The 23,879-nt window shown below is 36.8% G+C and overlaps 2 protein-coding genes and 1 pseudogene across 2 annotated transcripts; 1 reads left to right on the top strand and 2 right to left on the bottom strand.

Annotated features, from left to right (window-relative positions):
• Nucleotides 1-26: 26 nt before the first annotated feature.
• On the top strand, nt 27-11,586 carry parp2 (poly (ADP-ribose) polymerase 2). Its single transcript, XM_042497310.1, has 17 exons — nt 27-406; nt 1,831-2,040; nt 2,388-2,555; nt 2,811-2,881; nt 3,688-3,738; nt 4,198-4,294; nt 4,471-4,546; nt 4,636-4,738; nt 4,826-4,979; nt 5,240-5,378; nt 5,468-5,531; nt 5,625-5,759; nt 7,246-7,373; nt 8,004-8,103; nt 8,483-8,581; nt 8,934-9,058; nt 10,605-11,586. The coding sequence occupies exons 1-17, from the start codon at nt 334-336 to the stop codon at nt 10,762-10,764; spliced, it is 1,953 nt and encodes a 650-aa protein (XP_042353244.1). The 5' UTR covers nt 27-333; the 3' UTR covers nt 10,765-11,586.
• Nucleotides 11,487-16,614, bottom strand: LOC121951093 (annotated as a pseudogene).
• Nucleotides 16,615-17,546: 932 nt separating this feature from the next.
• LOC121951092 (protein lifeguard 1-like) lies at nt 17,547-22,847 on the bottom strand. Its single transcript, XM_042497311.1, has 6 exons — nt 22,725-22,847; nt 21,433-21,741; nt 20,681-20,881; nt 19,497-19,625; nt 18,378-18,521; nt 17,547-17,873 (listed from the first exon to the last, which is right to left on the bottom strand). The coding sequence occupies exons 2-6, from the start codon at nt 21,727-21,729 to the stop codon at nt 17,739-17,741; spliced, it is 906 nt and encodes a 301-aa protein (XP_042353245.1). The 5' UTR covers nt 21,730-21,741; nt 22,725-22,847; the 3' UTR covers nt 17,547-17,738.
• Between the last annotated feature and the right edge of the window lie 1,032 nt (nt 22,848-23,879).

The raw sequence follows: 23,879 nt of genomic DNA, 5'->3' as shown, positions 1-23,879 counted from the left end.
TTCCAGTGCAGTCCAACAGCTTCGATGTGGCTTATTTCTCAAAAATGTTCAGTTTTTCAACACGGCGCAAAAAGAAGTGAGCATAGGCAAAAATATGAAATCAGAAGCTAAAGTCTATATATTTGTGATGAACTTTTTTTCAGGTTTTTGATAAATGTAATGTAGCGCGTGCGTTAGGCTCCAGTTTTAACGATGAGGTGATTCATCCTCACACTTAACGACCTTTAGCGGCACCGGCTAGGAAACTCGGAAACAGTAGGTAGGGAAAGTTAACCGCCGTCATTTTGTCCCTTTATTATTCAGCCTACCTAGTTATTTTTTCCATTAACTACTATGAAGCGTACAAGAAAGTCAAAAAGTAAAAGTCAGAGTGCACAAGAAACCGAAGAAGTCCCGTCAAAAACAGGTTGGTTCTTGTTTCCCGCTGAAAGGTTAGCTTTACGTCACTGTAGCTAGCTGCTGTAGCGATGTCAGCTGAGGACATGTCCGGGCAGAGGAGAGCAGGGACTGTGTCTGAGCTCCATGCAGGATTTACTGTTGTTGCAAAGTGTTTAGAAAAACAGCTAACATTTTGCCGAGGGTGGCTTCTATATCTGTTACAAGTAAAACGTTTGTAAAACCTGTTGATGCTAACAACCATCAAACAAAAAGGCTGGTGTTGAATGCAAATTGTATTGTGCCTATAATTGTAAGTGGTTAAAAAGACCTATTTTGTTTCTACAATTCTACAATTTCATTTAGCAGACGCTTTTATCCAAAGCGACGTACAACACAAGCAAGAATTTAGACTTAAGGAAAAAAAAAACCCTTAGTAAGTGCAAAAAGTGCTTCAGGTGTGATATTGGTCACAGGTATTGCCGTCTAGTGGCAGAAGAAGTGCTGCACAGCCCCCCCCCCCCCTTGTTTTTTTTTTTTTTTGGAACCAAAGTAATAACCAGTAGCGATCTCCGCATCTGAGATTCAACAATCTCAGTATCACTACTTACGATGACAATCAACATACAACATCACACAACTTTGTCAGTGCTAGATAATCATTAGGTGCTGGGTTTTTCTAATAGAAATTGCACAGTAAAAATAATTTAGGGCAGCTGGTATCAGACAGTATTTAGCAATACATTGGTGCTACCATTGAAGTTATTCCAAACTTGCCCAAGTGATTGAAGACTATCTGGACATTTAGGCAAAGTTGCAAAAAAGTTTATTTTGGTTTTATTTCTTCTCTGCACCATTTGCTTGAGGTAAGCCAGGCTTTCTCACATTTTTTTCTGCAAGGACCTCTTTAAAATAGATTTTTTATGCAATGTTTAACTTAAATTCAGAATTTCATGGGGAAAAATGCAATTTATAAACATAAAAAAGAACAATGTGAACTGACTCATCATTAACCTTCTATTTATTAATAATGTTAACTGTACAATTAAATTACGAGTTTGTCTTGATATGAAATGTTTTACTGGTACTTTAGGGATCAAGGGTTAAGAAACAGAAATTTGTTCTCAGTATTTCAATAAAACTGCTAGAGGTTAAATATTACATTGAATATGTTGGTTCCTTGCTCTAATTGTCAGTTGTTGTATAACTGTACTACATGTATACTAGGGCTTCTTTGTGCTTTTATTTTTGTTCATGGTTAATTTAATCGCTGTTTGTGTAAAATTCAACAATCATTTTGTTTTTAAACCCTGTAAATAATGACTAGGAAAGAACCTAAGTTCTGCAAATTCGAAGTGCTTTTTTTTTTTTTTTTTTTTTTTTTTACAATCAAAGCATTTCAATTGTTACTGCGTGTGTGTGTGTGTGTGTGTGTGCGTACGTGTGTGTTATCAGTGTGGCAGTGGAAAGGAGATGAGGGACAGTGGGAGCCATACTCGCCCTCAGCCTGTGCCTTGTTGGACTCAGCCGTCTCTTCAGGAGACACCTCTGTCACTCTGTCTCTGGGCTCTGGGACGTCTTATGAAGTCGACCTAAAGAAGATGGTCCAGATTAATCCTGTCACCAAGTACAAGAGGAAGATTCGCTTCCAGACAGTAAAACCAGGTATGTGTTTTGCCATATTTGCCTGTTGGTCAGATTTATCATTCTCTCTGCTTTGGTCAGTGTCATTTTTATTTCATTTTTAGCGTCATATTAGTTTACTCAGGGTGTTCTATAGCCAACAAATTTAACTTTATAAATAATGTCATATTGTCCTATTTCATATTTTCTTGTTTTAATAGATTACCATTAGTTAGCACTTTGTAACTTTTTTTCAGGAAAGGCTTGATTTAGATGTTATTAGTCATAATCATAATAGAAATATTATAGGAATGTTTAATTGTTTTTGCTCAGCTTTGAATTACCTATTTGTAAATTAAATGTTTCTTCTGTGTCTTTCTTTTTTTTAGAAAGTTTGGTTGACACTGATAACTTGACTGCTCAAAATGGGACGCCAGTTCAAGTTAAAGAGGAAGAGGAGGAGACCGAAAAGCAACCTGTAGCTAAGAGGAAGAGAGGGCAGAGCAAGAGTCAGACAAAAACTGAAGAAAAGCCAAAACAAGAAATAAAAAGTGAAGGTAATGTGGATCTAATTGTCATAAATACTGTCGACATTATGCTAGTAGAAAGGAGGATGGGGTTGTTAAGTTATTGAGGAACTGGTGATTCACAAAGTGTATTGACTATGGTTACATCATCAAGTAATTTCTGTTTTGCTGTTTCTAAACATATAAGTTTATACAGGTTAAAAAGACATAATATTCTCTGTACTTCATATAAAATGTCAGATGACCTCATTAATGGTTTATGTGTGATTTTTGGATGCTGAACAGAGGTTGTGAAGACGGTGGTCATGAAGGGAAAAGCTCCAGTGGACTCTGAATGTAAAGCCAAACTGGGAAAGGTACAGTATCTTTTAAGTAATCATATGTATGTGTTGTTAAATATTTGATTTTAAATCTATCAAAACTTTTTTTGGTTGCAGTTTAACCCATTGTATTAGTTATTTGTATTTTTTCTCTTGGGAGTTAATTTGTAATCATTATTAAGTAGTTTTTCTTTTACAAAACAGCCAAACTAAGACAAATTAACAATTAGTCAATTAATCATTTTTTATGATTTATTTATTGTTTCAGTCATTTTTAATGCAACAAATGTCAAATTGGCTTGTTCCAGATTCTTGTGTATAAGGATCAAGCGCTTGTCTTTGTCTGTTTGCAGCTACTCATTTTGACATGTGCAGCTGCTACCTGAGTAGTAGCTAATGGAGACCTGAAATAAAGAGTAAAGATGATGTGATAGTAAATTAAAAAAGTTCCAACTTTCTTACAGTTGACCAAACAAGCCAAACAGTCACTTTGGGTTCTGGGAAAATGTAATGGGCATTTTATATTACTTTTTTTTATGCATTTCACATAAAAACAAATCATCAGATTAATCAATCATGAGAAAAAATGTTATCTGTATTCTGCAAACAGTATTTTTTGTTTTTTTGTTTCTTGTTTATCTAAAGTGCTTATAGAGCATATTTCACCTTTGTCCTGCAACAGTCTTATTGTTTAATCTGTGAACATGCAATTTGTTTCTTGTTTTCACACACACACACACACACACACACACACACACACACACACAGAGAGGAATCTGAAGTTTACATGAACGATGTGATTTCAATTTCTGGTATTAGTAACTGTTTTATTTCTGTTTTAGGCTCATGTTTACAATGAAGGAAATGATGTTTACGACGTGATGCTAAATCAGGTAATTAAAAAAAAAACCAAAAACATTATATATATTTACTTGTTGACTCAAATGAATCTGCCAAATGAATTAAGGAAGATATCCTAAAATGTTGGCAGGGAATTTTCTTATACTCCAACCTAAAAGTGCTTTTTAATTAAAATGTAAAAGCTATCACTTTTATTTCTATATTGAATAATACTGACTAACTAAAATACTAACTGTAAATAGTTTAATAGACATTGAAATTACAAAAACTCCTGATGAATTTATAACAACATTTTTGTAACTACTACAACGTCCTGACTATTTTCACCTACACTGCCATGTGGATGTTTGATTTTTAATGATGGCTATAAACAGAAATCAAGTGTAGGTTGTAAAATTATATGAATTATATTTAAATTTTACGTTTAGGTATGTAGAAAAGTCAATTGATTTTTTTACGCTTCCAGCAAACGCCTCCTCTCTCCTTTGCAGACAAATCTCCAGTTTAACAACAACAAATACTACCTGATCCAGCTGCTGGAAGACGACAGCTCCAAGTCTTACAGTGTGTGGATGAGATGGGGCAGAGGTGAGTTTATGTGCCCATGATTCTAAACATATTTAACATATGTTTAAATGTTTGTAAGTAAGCTAGACGTTAACACAAGCCTGCAGTGTAGAAGATAATTTCTAACATCTGAACTAACCAATTAAATATATTTTTTTGGTTTTGCCATTAATTTTTTTTTTGGTTTCTTTTTTAAGTGGGAAAAGTGGGTCAAAACAGTTTGTCAGCATGTGGTGGAGACCTGCTGAAAGCCAAAGATATCTTCAAGAAAAAGTGAGATTGTGCAGTCAAATATATATTTTGTGATGTCTCATACTTAACTGAGTTTAGTAAGATGCTGAAACTTATTTGCTTTGCTGCAGGTTTTTAGACAAGACCAAGAATGAGTGGGAGCACCGAGCAGGTTTTGAGAAAGTAGCTGGAAAATATGACATGGTGTTCATGGACTACAGCATGAATGAAAAGGCAAGGAACAAGACAAAGAACCAACAACTTATGTATCTCCCCACTATCATCTATCATTATAAACATCAATGTATTTCCCTGCTTTAGGAAGAGAACAAGACCACAGTGGATGCTGCACCCAAAAAGTTGACCTCCAAGCTGGATGTGAAGGTCAAGTCACTCCTCGAGCTAATCTGTGACCTCAAAGCCATGGAAGAGTGTGTGCTAGAGATGAAGTTTGACACCCGAAAAGCTCCTCTTGGTCAGTTTGACAGAATCAAAATCACAACAGAAATGTACCAGAATGTGTCCTGGTACTCTTGTTGTAACATTCCCAGAAACTGATTTGATGTAGAGCACATGCAGCATTTAAATATTCAAGCTGCTACGATGTGATGCATTAAAACAAGTCCTCAAAACTCCCCTTTAGCTTCAATTGTGCCACTTGACTTATAAATAGATTCTGCTGGTGACAAATTGTTGTGCTTAATTTTCAAATTAAGTGTTTTTTTCTACCTGCAGGCAAGCTGACCTCAGAGCAGATCCGTGCAGGCTACACAGCACTGAAGAAAATAGAGGAGTGTTTGAAGAAGAAGGGCAGCAATCGTGAGCTGCTGGAAGCGTGTAACCAGTTCTACACCCGCATCCCTCATGACTTTGGGTAGGAAATATGTGGCTGTTCAGTGGGAGAGATGTGCAAATGCTGAATGATCAGGTAAGCATTGTATTGATCTGTGTTGCTCTCCACAGGTTGAAAACTCCTCCAATAATTCGTACAGACGATGAGCTGAAGGAAAAAATTGCACTGTTAGAGGTAAAGAGGTTCTCCATTGATTGAGGGGTTAAAAAAAATTAAGTACATACTTAAATATCTGTGAAAAATGTTCTGTCCTTCGTATTTTTTCAGGCTCTGAGTGACATTCAGATCGCTGTGAAAATGGTTCAGTCTAGTGAAAACAATGATGAACATCCTCTGGACCGACAGTACTGCTCCCTCAAGTGCCAGCTGCAGCCTCTGGACTCCGGCAGCCACGAGTACACAGTCAGTGTTTTGCTTCTCATAGCTGTTATAATGATAAAGGACAAGTTTATCAGCCTGGACCAACCCACACTGCTGCTACATTCATGAATGCAGTTTTTATGTGGTGCTAGGGCCGTGAGGATAACAGCATCACGTCTCTCCATTTATCCCATTCTCATTAGCGGGATATCTCATAAACACCTTAAGGGAATTCTTTCAAATTTGGCACAGATGCTCACTAGGACTCAGTGATGATCTGATTAGATTTTGGTGGTTAAGGTCACGGTCATTGTGACCTAGTGTCCATCTCATTTTCATGAACGCAGTATTTCAAGAATTTAATCTGTAACTGCAATTTAGTTTTTTTAAAAAAAACTCAGCATAATTAATTAATTAAATAATACGCTACAATGCCTCTGTCTGCATCACCGCTCTGTAGCCTCGCTCACTTTCCTGCCCACAGCATCTAATTGGTTTCATGAGTCATAGCCTATCAAAACTAAAGTCTTCTGCGCCACAGATGTCACAGAAGGACATTGAAGATACTGCTCTAGTGAGGGATTGGACGTAAGACAGAAAAAATTACTGAAGTTGTGAAAGTCTTGAGAGCTCCCAGTGTTTCTGCTGGTAATGTTCTGCTGTTAGTAATAGTAGTTTCTGCATGTAACTTTAGTTGTGTGAGTACGAGGCCTGCAAGAAAGGAAAAAGGGAGGGAGACAGTGCTTGGTTGCAGGTGAGAGATGAGACCAGATTATCAAAGTTACTAATAATGCAGTGAAGCGATGACACAGGCATTTCCTATGAAACCACGGTGAGAAGTTGCTTTTGGACTGTGGTAAGAATAGTAACAGTCAAATTAGAAAAGCCAGGACTAATGAATTCAAGTCAGTCAACACTCTTGGCCCATTGATATTCCCATACTAAGGTAATAGACTTATCAATTTGCTCTGGGTTAGTCAAATTGTACCAATAACATCAAATCATCCAAGGCAATGTAATATGATCCTCATATAAAATGTTGAACTTTAAATATTCAATTTTGTTGTAAAGCTTACATATTTTTCAGTTTGACTGAATATAAGCGCTAAAAGAAATTAAAATTCACTCCAAAATGTTTTTTAGAAGTGAGTTAGTGAAGTAATCTGGGTTATGGTGGCATGTAAAGACGTTTCAGCAGTTATGATGGAGGTGAATAGAAAAAGACTTTTCAGCTATCCATATTTATTTAAATCTATGTACATCTGTAGCTATTTTACCTGTAATATCAGTGGTATATCAAATAGCAACATTTTCTTTGTAAAGCTGATTTTCTTTACCAACTTCAAGCCATCATACAAGGAGGAAAGCAGTTTTCTTGTATTTATTTATTTTTCTATGCAACACAAACACGGTCTGAAAAAATGGATCATACAAAATAGTAAACTCAGTGACACTTGAGCTACAATTACCTGAAGATAGTTTGTGCAGCTGGTTTCCATCTAAACTTTCCTGTTCTCTCCGTGTGAAGGTGATAGAAAAGTATCTACAGTCCACTCACGCTTCCACCCATCGTGACTACACCATGACTCTCCTTGACATCTTCTCAGTGGACAGAGACGGGGAGAGTAACAACTTCATCTCACAGTTACACAACAGGTAACACACAGTGGGCTCACTGTTTGGATAACTTGTCAATACACTTGTGGGCTTTAATAAATATCATTACTGCTTTATGTTGCCTCAGATGTCATTCTGTATCTGCTGTGCTGCCTTGAAATCTGCATTGCTATAAAAAGGGTTCGCACAAGGGGCCTAAGGTTCTTGAGGTACTTGAATTTGGCACTAAGAAATTTAAGGACTGGAGTACCCTAAAAATCTGACATTTTTTAAATGGAAAAAAGTATAAAATTGGTCGCTGTTAGCAGCTAACTCCGCTTGTTTATCGCTGAACCACAGCAGCATGCAGGCAGAGCGAGCCGCCAACAGACTTATCGCCTGTTGATCCCTGCTGGACTCCGCTCATATCTGTACTATCTCAATAGGGTTTATGGTTTGCAACACTGCGCTCTGCATTCTGTACACAATTTTCTTGCAACAGATGGCTGGGGAGAAACACTCTCCAAAAAAATATCCTAAACATAAAAAAATTAGTGCCTGGGAAAAAAAATCCTAAATAAGTCCTTGAATTTGACTTGTCGTTGTCTGTACGAACCCTTTATGAATACACACATAACCCACTGTGTGTGTGTGTGTGTGTGTGTCTGTGTCTGTGTCTGTGTCTACCAGGACTCTGTTGTGGCACGGTTCCCGCCTTTCTAACTGGGTTGGCATCCTCAGTCAGGGGCTCCGAGTGGCCCCACCTGAAGCTCCTGTCACCGGTTACATGGTAGGCTGGAGGGATGCACAGACAAATACATGCATATATATTTTTTTTACTAAATTCTTTCTTTAAGTTTTTCTCAAACTTGAGTCATCTGTTTCAAAACAAAAGTCACAAGTCAAAAATAATAAAGTGAATACATGACATAAAATGCATTTTGGTATTTATTGAAATAGCTGACAGTTATTTAGGGGATTACACCCAACATTAACGCGGGATATAAGAACCACATGACACAATATTTAGAACAGAAACTGTTGTATTTGTAACTGATGATTATGCTTAACATTTTAATTACATTGTCTATGAACTCTTCAGTGTTTTTCAATGCAGCCCTATGTATTTTTTCCAATGATAAGAATGTCCTTGATTTTCTTTGATCCAGTTTGGAAAAGGTCTCTACTTTGCTGACATGTCATCAAAGAGTGCCAACTACTGCTTTGCTAATCAGAACAACCACGTGGGACTGTTGTTACTGTGTGAGGTGAGTTGATTCACTTTGTGTTGTAGCCAGATTAAATGAGAAAGCTGTGTGCACATCACAACCTATATTAAGACCAGGTGCGTGACAACAGACTCAACGAAGGGAAAAGTATAGTGTCTGCACTCTGGAGTTTAGCTCCTAAAAAATTTATTTGACTGAAAAAGGACCTAAGAACAAATTGTGCCTGCAGTGGTTGCTTACGGTCTGTGTATTTCAGACCCTGCGGAGATGCCAAAACAAGTCCACATTAACAATAAAAACTACACGATTTGAACATCACAGTGCATGTTTGGCCCAGACGGGATTTAGCAGTGTTTCAGCGTCCATGCTTTGTGTCTCTGTGTGGTTACAGGTCGCTCTGGGAGACTGTAACGAGCTGCTGGATGCTGACTACGAGGCCGACAAACTGCCTGCTGGAAAACACAGCACCAAGGGCCTGGGACAGACCGGACCTGACCCCAAAAACTCCGTCACTCTGTTAGTCTGTCTCATTACACTGATACATTTCATACCGGCCAAACATTGATTAAATTGTGCTTTTTTTTATGCAACAAAAAATCATTACATTATCTGAGCAGGGGAAGTTTGTTAATTACATCAGTAGAGAAAATAAAGCAGGTTGATGAAGGCAGAGAACAATTTACCAAGAACAAGAATAAAAGCATCAATGATGTAATAATAACATTACAAGAAGTTGGTGATAAAGAATCTCTGTTGGTTTTAAATCAGCAACCTGCATATTCCTATAAATAGAAACTATTAGCTGAGATTTTTATAACTTAGCCAGTTCACTGATTACAGGATGGCAAAGCGACATGGAATGGCGTACACCTGCCTTACAATAATAACATGAAATGCCTCTTGGTAATTAGCCCACTGCCTCATTGCCCTTTCCACTGGATGGGAGGTATGCAGTGCTTCACAACATAATACATCCACTTTGGTTATATATTATTCTATAGTCCTCTTGCTATTCTGTGAAACCATCAGTGTTTTTTACAATAGTGCATCATTTAGCAGAGTAATACAAAAGCTCTAATATTCTATGCTCATGTAAACTGTAAGCTTTTTATATTAACTATATAGACTGATTTATTTAGGGTCATTTTCAAGCACTCCATAGAAATATCAGACAGTTTAACAACACAAAGAGGCAATTTGGAGTAAGACCAAACTGAAAAGTCAAAACGCTAAATTCTGAACTCTTTTTGGTCTACAGTGACTCATACATTAAAAGACTGACCTCGTTTTACTCTCATTAGTTCTGCCTTCTCTCTCTCGCTCTGCTGCCTTGGCTCTCTGTAGATTTCACAGTCTGAAAAAAAAAAGCGTTACAGAGCAGTCTTCTGAGCATGAAATGCACTGCTAATTTCATCTTGTGCCGTCCTTTAAATCCAAATCTGATCAACCTCAGTAGACTGTGCTGGTTGTTTTTAAGGGATAAAGCTAGAGCTGCAGTTAAGGGCAGATATTTTGTTAGTCATTTAGGTCATTTTGGTTTGGATTGTTACAGTCAGTGTTTTATAACCCAAACAATTAAAGAAATAATTGGCAGATTAAACAATTAATGGATGGACAGGGAATTATTTTTTATTGATTTTTCCATTTGAGTCATTTTTTAAGCAAATATTGCAAAATCTTGTGGTTCCAGTTTCTTCAGTGTAAATATTTGCTGGTTTCCTTTCGTCTACAATCGTAAACTGACCATCTTTTACATTTGGACTGATGTTCACACAAAACGGGGTATTTAGTGATGATGTCCTGGACACTGAGATAGGCCTTTTTTCTTTTTTTTTTTTTTTTTTTTTACCATTTTCTGGACCTGATGATTCAGTCAGTTAATGGTTAAAATAAGTGTTGATGTGATCAGTTGAAAAATGTTAATTGCAGCTCCAAGTATGAATTATTACTTCTAAAGTATCATTTTTTCCATCAGATTTCTGACTTTCCTGGTGGTATTAAAATCACCAAGATGGCCTTTTGATAAACACACCTTTTCATTTTATTCCTCTTTCTTTTTCAGTGATGGTGTAACTGTGCCGATGGGGCCGGGGGTGAAGACTGGAGTGGGTAAAAGCAACAGTTATTCCCTCCTGTACAACGAGTTCATCGTTTACAACCCTGCACAGACTCGCATGAGGTACCTGCTGCGGATCAAGTTCAACTACTCTTCACTGTGGTGAGGCTGTGCAAAACGGTATGGGGTTGTGAAATCTGGAGACTTTGGGCGATTCACTCTCCACAAAGCACGGTGATACATCACATTTTAATTCTTCATGTACGGTTTGATACTGGTTCTTGGGGATAGGATGTTAAACCCAAACACACTGCTGTTACTGGGTGCATAACAGAAATGTTTACTTTCTTTGTGATGTAGAGCTGCAACAGTTAGTCGAGGGGAAACTATTTTACTAATAATTTAATCGTTTTTTAGTTCAGTGTCGAAAGTTGTTGCTGCTTTTCATCGTCATATCTGAAATCTTTGGGTTTTGGACTGTGGGTTGAAAAAGAATGAATTTTATTTCTTCACCTTGAGCTGTGGAAGATTCTGGCTGGTGTTTTTCACAGTTTTTTGACATTTTTATAGACAAAATGACTAATGGGTGGGAAAATAACTGGCATGTTAGTAGTTGCAGCTGTACAGTGATATCCACAGAGGGAGTTGATGGGTCCAGAGTTTATACAGCTCACTCAGTATGTTAATGTTTATCTGAATTTGAATTCAAGATAAACACCAACAAAACCTTTTTTCTACAGTGGGTTTTATTGGCTGTTTTATTTGTTGTGGGATAACTGTCGGGTCAAATGTTTCTGTTGGTTAACATGCACTGCAAAACAACAAATACAGTACATGTTCTTTTACACTAAATTTTGTTTATGTGGAACTTAAACAAAGACACGATTCTGTAAAAACACCGATAATCATTTTTTATTGTCACATAAAACAGGAGATAGAGTATATACTTGAAAACAGTAATATTAATAAAGGAAATTTTTTTTTCGTTCATCGAGTTTGAAGTGTATGTCTGTGTGTGTTTTGTGTGTATTTTGTGAACATAGTTTCACCTCCTCCCCAACAGGTAGAGGAAGATAAGGACTATGTCCAGGTAGATCATGAGAGCAGCATTGATGTATTTCTCCAGACGGTAGCTCATCGTCCCCATCATCAGCTGACAGTCCACCATCAGGAACTGAAGGGAGGAGGAAGAGTTAGGACAGGGTGAGAGAGAGCCATCTAATAACTAATAGTAAATTATGACAATTTATTTAAGGTGTTTGCCATGGAAGACCTTGTTACATGTTACAGTAAGAAAAGCTCAGGTGTAAATAATAAAATGAATGATAGCTGAATTCCACACCCTTCTTCACTCAGACTTGGTTGTCTTCACAATTCCTCTGTACTCTATGCTCACTTGCGTTCTCATGTGTATTGCCTGATCAGATTTCTTTGCAAGCCTGTTGTTTAACTGTCATTACTATTCAACACCAGTTTTCTTGTGCTGTGTTCAGATGCCTCTCACAAGCTATTCGACCCTTTGAAACCTGAGCAAATTGGTATGAAAAGATTATTAGAAAATGATCCCCAAAATTGATTAAAAAATCTCCATAAAACTATAGAAGCAGAATAATTTTATACTTAAAATTATGTTATAGAAAAGTTATACAAAATATAGAATAAATACATTTTCTTTTATTTACAACACTTTCTCCCCAATAATTTTCTTCTTTGTGTTTGTATTTTACTCCCCCTTTTTTTTTTTTTTTTTGGCTTATTTTGAAGTCATTTTCTTGTTTTGTTTTGTGTGGTTTTTTTGTGTGTGTGTGTTTTTTTTTTGCTTATATCTTGTTAATTTATTCATTGTGTTCTCCCCAGGTTTTTGAATTGAATCAAACCAATTTGCCTAGGTTTCAAATAGGTAATGAATCTAACAAAGAAACTTATTTTGCTGCTGTGCACTTGTTTGCTCTTGATAAAACAAAGTCATAAGTCTAAATGTAAACACAACCACACAGAGCTTCCTCTTCCTCATGGAAGAATTGTTCATCGCAGCAGAGGCAGACAGGCTCACTTACAAACCTGCTGAGCTGCTTGTGTTTCTGTGGAAAAACATGATGACTAGTGGTGGATGCTTTTACAAGGCATCAGTGACAGCACTGTTTCACCTACTGAGGTGATCCAGACAATAGCTACTTTATAGTCGGGGGAGTGCTGTATAAAGTATTATTATCATGTTCTTTTCTCACCTACCATTCAATACAGCAGAGCACCCAAACATCCATAGGAGATATTAGTTATGCAGGAGCAGTACAATGTGCAAGAACTCAAACATGATCACATCCACAGCCAGAATCAGCAGAACGCCATACCAAACAGTGAAATCATAAGTCTGCAAGAAAAAAAACAACACATCAGTACATGAATTAATATCATGAAACACTTAATGTTTGTATATATTACTGGAGCCACTCAGTCTGACCTGTGCAGTGAATGCAATGATAGCAACAGAAATAGCCAACGTTGCTCCTATAGTGATGATGACATCAGTGGTGTTGTGGAAGGAGGCAATAGTTCCCACCATGTATGACAAGCTCAGAGTGACCACAATCTGCAGGCACATCATTCAACAGATTAAACCTCTCCAACATCATCTGCAAAAGCTTTTGTCCTTAGTTTGCTTCATGGATAGCTTCACAGGTTTAACCTCTTATAACAGAGACAGATTCAGATTGTAGTCTTCTTTATAGTCGTTTATAGACGTATTAAGTGCATACACCTTTTATTTAACCAGAAACTGTGGTAGGCGTGCACTTTGGCCCTGTGCTGTGCTCTGCATAGTGCATTTGACATTCAAAATACAGGATGTCCTAATTTTAGATGCCACCAGAAGTGATGTACGTGTGAACACAACTTTGTATGAAACTGAGGGTTTCATTTGGACATAGTTAAAAATGTACCAGTGTCTCGGAGCCTATTAAAATATAAAGAGAGGTCTCAATGTTTTTTTTTTCATGACTACTTATTTTTGAGAAATGTGCTCTTAATTGAGTGACATTCAGCTGAGACAGCAGCAATATTTAACCTCTCTTCCCAGGATGTGACTGTATGACTTTGGGTGTTCAACAGCTCATATATATTTCCTTTTAACGTACTGATTGTTATATTGGTCTACTATTTAAATGTTTAGCTGTGTATTTTTCCTTATAGTTATCTGTGACAGTATCTGCATCGTGTAAAATCAGATTAGGATTCCTGTCAGACATTTGGGGTTTCATGCCCCTGTATTTGTGACTCACCAGGCCCACGATGTTCCAGGGCTGATGCTGACTGATGGATTTGCAGCAGCTGAGGGCGATGGCGACTATGATGAAGATGATGATGGAGCTGAAGTAAGTCCAGGGGTTGGTCTGCTCTGCCTTACCGTCAGAGAAGGTGAAAACGCACACCACACTGAAGGTGAACAGCAGCTGGAGAGTCAGCATGCTTAACACCTGCACAGGATGTAATGAAGAAAAAGTACTTTTAAAAATAAAGAGCAACTGATTTTACAGGTTTATGTAAATGTTTATTTTTTATTTTTGACCAGGACAGTCATGATCATTTACCATTTACAGATTTACAGATTAAGAAAGTAATTTCCCTTGTCCCAGCAGTCACTAAACTTCATTTAATTATGAGAAATTGCTTGATTAAATCACAGTAAATCACAGCTGTATCACCTCAACACAACTACTGCCATGGTTTTTTGGCCAGAATTTAGTTTTTAAAAAAAAAGCAAGTGAGCATAGCTGTTGAAATAGTTCCCTAAAAAGTAGTAGATATTAACAAAACCTGTTGAAAAATGAATGTCGTGTGGTCAAAAAACTAGCGTAATTATATACATTAATGTAGTTGATACTATTTCATAAGTGTAGTTCAAAGTCAAATCAAACATCAAAGTCATCACGGCACCAGCTATGAGTGTTTTGTTATTGTGATATGTGATTTTATGCTTTTCATTATTAACAGATTTAGCCAGAATTTGTGTAAAACAGGTTTTCCTAACCACTGAAAACAAAACAATTTGTATTTGCGGCTTCTTTTTACAGGTTGCTTATGTCTACAAGTCATTTTTCCTTCTTAAATTGATTTAATTTCGTAATTTTTAAAGGGTTTGAGGAGGTCACATTAGACCGAAATTTAGAGAATAGGAAAGATTGTGGCAAAGTTTGAAAGTAAACACATTGTAACATTTTTTTTTCTGCTTTCTTGTACTGCTAATCAATTTGTGATCGAGGGGTGTGCCATATCGTATTGCCATATATTTTTGTTGTACTATTTATATTTCATACAGAATCTGAATCTTACTCTTGGTTACTGTTCTTTACAAACCAGATAACTGTTAAATCATTCTTTTTCAGTTTTCATTGAATATTTAAAGGTGAACCTTTAACATTATGTTGACATAGAAAACTCTAACATTAATTCTGTTGCAATTGTATGTTCATTAAATTAATCATATTAATATTCTCAGTATTTTTGACGTAGCCCAAAGAATATCGTTATCACAAAGATTCCTTGAAATATCCTGATTTTATTTTAAGGCCCCACCCCTATTGCGATCCCTAAAGGTTTCACTTGCAACCCCTCAGGAGGGTCTCAATGGATAAAGTGTCCATGGCTAGTCTTACAAACCTTTTTAACAAACGGTCTTCTCACTGTCTTGCCATCACAAGAAGATGAGGCTATCAGAGGCGTTGTGTCCAACGAGGCTTGTGGGCTGATGTCCCAGCAAGACTCATATCCAGTGGTAGGCTGATAGAAGCAGCTTGTCTCTGTTCTGGATGTGAGGTAATTTGGTGGAGCTGCACAGTAGGGTGGAGGCTGCTCTCCTCTGTGGGAGTTTAAAGGTGGTGGTGCTGACATTGTGGAGGAATACTGTGAGCCATAAACAGAAGTTTAGCCAAATACAAAGATCAACTTACACAGAAAAGCAAGTAGGTGTCGGATTCTGTTTAGAAGCTGAAGTGGGAAGTTCTTGTTTCACTTAGGATTTAATTATTAACTTTGGTGTCTGAACTAAAATGTCTGCTTCCTCAATATCCCTGTCTATCTCTGTTGTTGATTTAATCAAATGAAAAGCTGGTAATCTTTTGATATGTGCCAGCCAGCATGAAGGCCTACTGCGACATACCAATTTACAGGTTAAACCACCTCTATCACGCAGCTCACCCTCCTTTTGCTTCTTGTTTGTCTGGCATCTTGATGCTCCCATCAGATCTTGCTGCATTAGAATGGTATATAAAGACTGAAGTAAAATTTGAGCTGTTTGGCCACTCCTTATATATCCAGCAAAAATTTGAGGAAAAACAAGTGTTGTGTAATGCTATTTAGTCTAAAAACTGTGGTCTTGGATTCTCCAATAGTCATTATATCACGTGATGTTATGTAAACCTACCTTGTTTTACCTCAACATATTTGGATAACCTGGTAATTGTTTTTTTAAGAATTGAACCATTAAGTACATGTTCATAGCATTCCACAGTGAATAGATGGATTTTTAAAAGGTTCATTGTTTAAGTTATACTTGCTCTACTTGCTTCCTTTTCAGTATAGATTGCTTAAAGAGTCTGTTCACCCAAACCACACACACAAAATCCAAGCTACCCATAGTGCAATCCAGTAATGAGTAATAATTAGTAGTAGTTATGTTTGGGTTTTTTAGGCAGAGAATCAGTATATGAATGAGTATATAATAGAGGAAGTAAATGGCATTTTTTTTGTGATTCGCGTAAAAGTGATTCAATTTTTCTTATTAAACATATACTGGTTGTCTCATTCAAAGTATCAGTAAATGCTACAAATATCAAAGTCAAGTCAGGCAGGATATTTGCTATCACTTTGTATGCAGAACAAGTTAAGAATAAATAATATAGTGAAGTAAATCCTTTGCTTACCTTTCTGATGGATTGCAGTTGTCTCTGACAGCACACAGTTCTGTCTGGAGAAGACACCACACTAAAATCATAACTTGTGTGACGGTGGGAATAAGTTACTCAGAGAACACGTGGTCTATTTTCACTTCCCTAAAGCATGACGTGAAGGAAAAAAAATGTTCAATTCAAAGTCTACCATTCTGCCCTACAAGGCCAACGTGCAGTAACTCCAAAAATGCCAAACTGAAAAAAACAGCTTTTTGTGTTTTTTTTGTTTGCCAAATGTAAGTGTCAAATCATATTTAACTACCAAGTATATGATTTATTAGATGAGAGTGCAGTGAATTTCAAGCATATTGTAGTTGAACCTCAGGCTGTCCTTGGCAGATTTATGGCTGTTACTGCACTTTGCCTTTGTTTTACGGCAGTATGATTATATAGCCATGAATTGATAAGTTGCAGTAAGTAAGAATTGTGGGAGGAATATCTTAGTTTTAATGTAATTAAGTGGACCAAAAAAGCCTATTCGAAATTGCTATTATTTTATAACTAGACACCAGTCTGTGTAATGCAGACGAGGGCAAATGCCCCTGGGAATTTCTGTTTAAAAATTTGAAAATCAAATCTTATAACAAAAAAAGGATGTCCCCTACAGTGCACAAAGTCTGTGGCAAACGAAGTCCATCCAGGTAAAATTACCTGCCATGCTCTCCTGTAATTGGTCAAAAGTGTTTTAAATCAAAGTTGTTTTTTAGTTTTTCAGTGTTATTCTTTAAAGAGTCTGTCAGTATCTTATGTGGTAGTTGCTTATTTTGGATTTTGGATTATCAGTGTCTGACTTCAACGACACAATGTTATGATTTGGAAGTTCTTATGCAGGTTTTACGTGAGTGTTTATACAGAATAAATACCCAAATTCTACAGATTGTGTCTTGCTTATGCTAAAAAACAGAAATTGTCTGCTTTTATTTGTTTTTGGATAGTTGTTTGCTAAAATGCCTGTGTTGGTTAACATACATGGAAAAACAATAAATACACCAAAAATACTTTCTTTTAACAGACATTTTTGTTTATGTCAAACTCAGAGACAAGATTCTGTAAAAACACAGATAACCATTTGCTCATTGACACTTAAAATAGGAGTTACAGTTTCTACATAAAAACAATAATAAAAATCAAGGACACATAGTGTGAACAGTTTGGAGTGTAGGTTTATGTGTGTAAATGCATTTTGTGAACAGTTTCACCTCCTCCCCAGCAGGTAGAGGAAGATGAGGACTATATCCAGGTAGATCATGAGAGCAGCATTGATGTATTCCTCTGGATCCAGACGGTAGCTCATCATTCCCATCATCAGCTGACAGTCCACCATCAGGAACTGAAGGGAGGAGGACGAGTTAGGACAGGGTGAGAGAGAGCCACCAGATAACTGGCAGTACATTATGATGTATTTTATATGAGGCGTTAGTCATGGAAGACATTTGACTTCACTGCAGGAAAAGCTTGAATGTAGTGCATTTTGACATTAACTTCTTTGAAAACTTCTTGTTATTGAAGATTTTTTTTCTCTTGCTAAGTGAGCATTTCACTATTTCACAGCTGACAGGTTTATGATTTCACATAAAATGCTGCTGCAGAAGAGGCGTTGTGTGGCATTTGATGAAGAATTCTTCACATCTGTAGTGGCAGACAGGTTCACTTAGGAACCTGCAGAACAGTCTATTTCTGTCTCACGTCAGTAAACGTAAATGATGACTGTTAGTGAATGCTTTTATAGAGTATCATTGATACAGCTGTTTTTAACCCACTGAAGTGACCAGGCTGCTTTATAGCTTTTAATAATAGCATTATTATCGTATACATTGTTCTTTTTTCCCCGTACCAGTGAATACAGCAGAGCACCCAGACATCCATAGGCAATATCAGTGATGTAGGAGTAGTAGAACGTGCAGAAGAACCCAAACATCATTAAATCCACAGCCAGAATCAGCAGAACACCGTACCAAACAGTGAAATCATAACGAGTCTGCAAAAAACACAAGAACACATTAGTGCATCAGTTAATTTCACAAGCTCATCTTTTGTCCATATTTTTCCTAATACCGGTAATTTTCAGCAAAATTTCCCTTTTTTAAAAAAAAATCAAGGGAAGCTTATCACGTAAAAAAACAATAATCACGTAAATTAAATTAAATGTTGATCCATATACACAAAAATTAATTATAAAATTGATTTTAAATTTCATTTTTATGTATCATGTAAACTGCACAGCCCACACTGAACCAATATAAACTGATGCATTTGAATATTTTTACTACATATATTTATATTTTTTTATTTTGGGATTTTTATCATTTATCTCCCTTTCTAATTCTTATTTTTACTTTGAATTTATTAACATTTCGTTTTGTCAGAATGAGTATAGCTCATCTGTGTGAAAGTCCACATTTATGATGTTATAAATGTTTAAACCCACCTCTGAACCTCATACTGTCTTTTTATTTTATACTTCAACTTACCTGTTGGAAAAGTGTAGATTACCCTAACTCATTCCAATAACAATATTCCTACCTCTGTATTTGACCTTATGTACAATATGCTACTTATATGCCTTTCTATGAGCAATGCTAAAATAAGAAAAAGATGATGTCCCAAAATCAGTCTGAGTTTTGGTCCAAATGTATCTTGCAAGGTCTTTAAAAGCATTGGATATAAGTGTCTGATACCTGTAGACACCCTGAATAATCTTTGACATTTTTTTCTTATCAATCAATCAATCGTATGAGCTCCCGTGACATTCTGCCTCTTCTAATACTACTTTCTAGTGCTTGCAACACGTGTGACCCTGAAATCAAATATGGATTTTCTTTACAAGAAATAGTTGACAGCTTTAAAACTGATATGTTGGGCAACTGAAAAGTCGGCACATTGCTTTGTTCAAAATTCCACAGCACAAGATGTCTGTATACAGGAAGCACTTTGAAATGCTTTGTTGTCTGACCTGTGCAGAGAATGCAATGATAGCGAAGGAAATGGCCAGCGTTGCTCCCATAGTGATGACCACAGCAGTGGTGTTGTGGAAAGAGGCAATAGTTCCCACCATGTATGAAAAGCTCAGAGTGACCACAACCTGCAGGCACAAAATTCAGTGATGAACATCACAATCCCATCAGCCCGATGGCCATAATAACTGTTGGCACTGTACGTTTCTGCAAACAAAAATTATCATGTAAATGCTGTGCTGAAACTTTAGGTGTTGTGAAAATGCTGTGGTTGACGTGTGGTTAAGTTCAAGCCCAGAGCAAACATTTGGCTCAGGTTAGGAAAATACGTTTTGCCTAACCTAAAATATCCAGTTAGATGCCACAAACAAAAAATACCAGCTTTTGTTGTTTGTTTGTTCTCAATTGGTGATCTGAGCATAGAAGCAATCTTGCCAATGTGTAACACCATCCCCCATCACCTTCTGCTGAAGTGAAACTCAGCTCACTGACATGTAATCTGAACTATGTCACTGAAGAAATGTTGATGGTGTGCAGAATTATACAATGCAATATATACAGAATCATACAATTTTTCTACCAGAAACCCTGATGGCCATGTACTCCTAAACCTGCTTTGTGCTATGCTCTGCATTGTGTGTTTAACAATCGGAATACATGAAGAACTTTTCCTAGTTGAACATGGCAACAAAACCTTACAATAAATGTAAACATGTGAACACACTTTTAAAGGAAATCAAGGTTTTCATTGGGAACAATAAAAAAATGTACCAATTCTCAGCCCCCATTTCAATGTAAAGGCCAAAATGTTTCGTCATTCATGTCTCTTGCGCTGGAATCACTGCAATATATCTGTTTTATGCACACATACTTTTTTGAGTAATAAGATCTAAAACTTTTGCTTCTACTTGGTTAGTTTCTTATAGTTCAAATTATTTCACTTCTCTTTCGAGGATTTGACTGTGTGACCTCTGCTGTTTCATATCCCAAATGTACTTCCTTTTCAACTACAAAGCTAAGATTTTTTTTAATCATATTTCAGGGTGAACTGCCCTTTTAGTCTATTATTTAAGTGTTTTATTGTATATTATGAATAAAGGTATCTGTGACATTATGTATATTGTGTACAATGTATTTCCCCATCAGACATTTGGGGTTTGATGCTCCTGTATTTGTAACCCACCAGTCCCACGATGTTCCAAGGGTGACGTCGACTAAAGGACTTGCAGCAGCTGAGGGCGATTGCGACCACGATGAAGATAAAGAAGGAGCTGAGGTAAGCCCAGAGGTTGGTTTGCACTGCATCTTTGACTACGCTGGAGAAAGTGAACACACACACCACACTGAAGGTGAACAGCAGCTGGAGAGTCAGGATGCTGAACACCTGCACAGGGAGAAGGGAAGAACAGCAATCGATCTTACAGGTGTATATACACGTCATTGTGCAAAGCTGCTTTGATTTTAAAAATCATGATCACTGATGATTTATAAAACAATATAAATGTTTATATGATTAGCAGTAATGCACAGATCTAGTTTAAAATCTATACATACAAAGAGATTTTGAAGCTTTCAGGGGGAGTTGGTCAAAAGAACTACTTGTTTAGGGAAGACGTCTGTCTCTCATTGCACCAGCCATGTTACAATTCTGTTATTGTGACTGTAAAATTAGACACTGAACCTCTACCTGCTTCCTCAGTCAATGATTTTTGAATCGTGGTGATTTTATGCTATTCTAGAAATACTTCAAAAAAATAACTAAATTTTGTATGAAAACAACTTATTTATTTCTGCTTTCTTATTCTGTTTATCATCTTGTACTTCATGAAAGTGCTCTTGAGGCCCAATAGGTGTGTAAAAGCTGCTGTAGGATAACATGCCCATGGCAAGAAATGAAGTCAAAGCCCAAAAGTTGAAAGTTAGAGACGTACTAACCTTTCTGACAAACGCTCTTCTCACTGCCTTGTCATCAAAAGAAGATGAGGCCATCAGTGGGGTTGTTTCGGACGAGACTTGTGGGATGATGTCCCGGAAAGACTCGTACCCAGTGGTAGGCTGATAGGTGCAGGTTGTCTCAATTTTGGGCGGAGAGTACGTTGTCGTTGCCTCAGAGTAGGGAGGAGGTTGCTCTCCTTTGTAGGAATATGACGGTGGTTGTGGTGGTGAGGATGCATTGTAACCAGGAGCCTCCTGTGTGTTACTGGGTGTGAGGGAGTCTGCCAAATCTGACATTGTGGGGGGAAACTGTGGGCCAAAAACAGAAGTTTATTCAAATATAGAAATCAACTTACACAGATGAGCAAGAGTACATCTGATGGAAAACATTATGTTTAGAAGCTTAAGTGGGAAGTTTCTGTTTCACCTGTGATTTACTCACTAACTTTGGTGTCTGAATTGAAATTTCTGTCTCCAAATTTCCTGTCTAGCTATGTTGTCGGTTTAATTTAATGACACTCGGGTAATTTTCCAAATATCTACCCATCAGCACATACAGGGTTGCTTACATCAGATCTGGATTTTTCAAAACAACCAGATGTGCTGCTGACTTGTTGCCCAAGAATGGAAGTAAAACATGAGGTATGGGGCCACTTCCCTTACACTCAGCAAACATTGTGGGAAAAACAAATGTTGCATCAAAATTAATGAGGTCTTGGATTCTCCAACAGTCATAATATCCCTTAAAAACCTCTATATTTTTCTAAAGGTTGAATTTCCAAAGCATAAATTTATATCAACAAGACAATAACTTTTTTTTTGTTGTTCAAAGCAGACATTTCAACTTGTCATGGTAGGAAAAGCAAAGGTGTTTCTAATGATAATAACAATGGCTCTGGAATGAGACCTAATCAGTGGTGGAAGAAGTACTCAGACCTTTTACTTAAGTAAAAATATGTAACAATAACAATGGCCTAAAAATACTACATTGGAAGTTGAAGTCCTGAATTTAAAACTTTACTTGTTGCTTTTTTTGTCTTCTATCACTGATACTCAAACCTCAGCAAATAAAGTCAAAACTACAGTATCTTCATGAGTAGATAATAGTAGGAGTGAACAGTCCCTTTAAAAATGTATTATTAACCAAGTGTTTGCTCTCTTGTTAAAAGTGCCATTAAATACTAAAGGCAAATAAAACAGCAGCAAAGTAAACGGCAGGATATTTGCTTTTACTTTACACACAGAACACGTTGAGAATAAATTAAAGTGAGTAAAGTCGATGTTCTTCTTACCTTTTCTGCTGGGTTATAGCACAGTACCGCACAGTATTGTTTGAGGAACAGACCACGCTAAAAGCATACCTTCCGTGGTTTTGAGTGTCATTTATTCTATGAGACAGTGGCGTAAAGTTTCACTTCCTAACAGCATGACACAAAGTAAGAAAAAATCCCTGACAGCGAGGGCTCAGTGCAGAGATGAGAAACGCCTCTGTTGCGCCATATTTGGTCAGAGGTCATCATAGCGAGGTCTGGGGACCTCCAGGGGTCTCCATGTCAGTAATAGAGGGTCCATGAAAATATGACTGTCAAGACTTGAATACAATGGAAGTAAAGCCTACACATAAATTATGTTTATCATAATGCAACTTCCATTGTTCATGCTGAATGTCACTTTGTACCAGCTTAGTACGAAAACAAGGATGGGACAATTTAGGACACATTATTATCTCATTTGCGTTTGGGAATACTTGACCTGAAAATGTTGGGTGTCAGCTGTTGCCTGGCAGAAAATGTAATTGCAGTAATATCTGTGCAGCCTGTTTCAAGACCTCTGAAGCGTTGCCACACATTTAAGATATTTTTTCTCATAATTTCAAAATAGAAATGAAACGAAATGACAATTCGGACTAATTACTGTGTCAGTTTGAGAGGTCTTTTTTGTTTGTGCCAACACAAAATAATTTATTTTAATTGAAAATTCAAGAGTAGGACTTGTAATCTAGCAGGATGGTAGTATTCACAAGTAAATACATATTTAAGATAAAGGTTTTGAAAGATTAACTACATTTCCCACAAGATTCACCCAGTGGCTCTACTGGAGCTTGTATTGGTACCACACAACCTTGGCCAGCAGGTGGAGTTTGAGCAATTGTCATGAAATAGTAGATGTTCAAAATCCCCTTTTCTTGTCCATGTTGGCTTAAAAGTTCAAATACCATGTACATTTTTAAACTTGGAAACAGAACTGCTGATTTCCAAAAAATCTCAATTCTAATCACACAAAAAATTACGTATATATTTCAACACTGATGCGTATTTAAAGAAGAAGAAATCAAGTAAAACCAAATACACAATTAGTAGTGCATATTTTTAAAACTTGTCATGTAAAACTTAAAGAATGGTACAATATATGATTTAGAGCTAAAACAATTAGTCATTTGACTGAAT

Source organism: Plectropomus leopardus, chromosome 12, assembly GCF_008729295.1.
Source record: "Plectropomus leopardus isolate mb chromosome 12, YSFRI_Pleo_2.0, whole genome shotgun sequence".
Taxonomy (NCBI): domain Eukaryota; kingdom Metazoa; phylum Chordata; class Actinopteri; order Perciformes; family Serranidae; genus Plectropomus; species Plectropomus leopardus.
This window is presented reverse-complemented; position numbering and strand designations above follow the sequence as displayed.

Excerpts from the sequence above, each read along its gene's own strand:
- parp2 (XM_042497310.1), top strand. The coding sequence starts at position 334 with ATGAAGCGTACAAGAAAGTCAAAAAGTAAAAGTCAGAGTGCACAAGAA. Across the intron at positions 4,547-4,635 it reads AAAGATATCTTCAAGAAAAA|GTTTTTAGACAAGACCAAGA; the intron begins GTGAGATTGTGC and ends GCTTTGCTGCAG. Across the intron at positions 4,980-5,239 it reads CACCCGAAAAGCTCCTCTTG|GCAAGCTGACCTCAGAGCAG; the intron begins GTCAGTTTGACA and ends TTCTACCTGCAG.
- LOC121951092 (XM_042497311.1), bottom strand. The coding sequence starts at position 21,729 with ATGTCAGATTTGGCAGACTCCCTCACACCCAGTAACACACAGGAGGCT. Across the intron at positions 20,882-21,432 it reads GAAGAGCGTTTGTCAGAAAG|GTGTTCAGCATCCTGACTCT; the intron begins GTTAGTACGTCT and ends CTCCCTGTGCAG. Across the intron at positions 19,626-20,680 it reads CTTGGAACATCGTGGGACTG|GTTGTGGTCACTCTGAGCTT; the intron begins GTGGGTTACAAA and ends TTGTGCCTGCAG.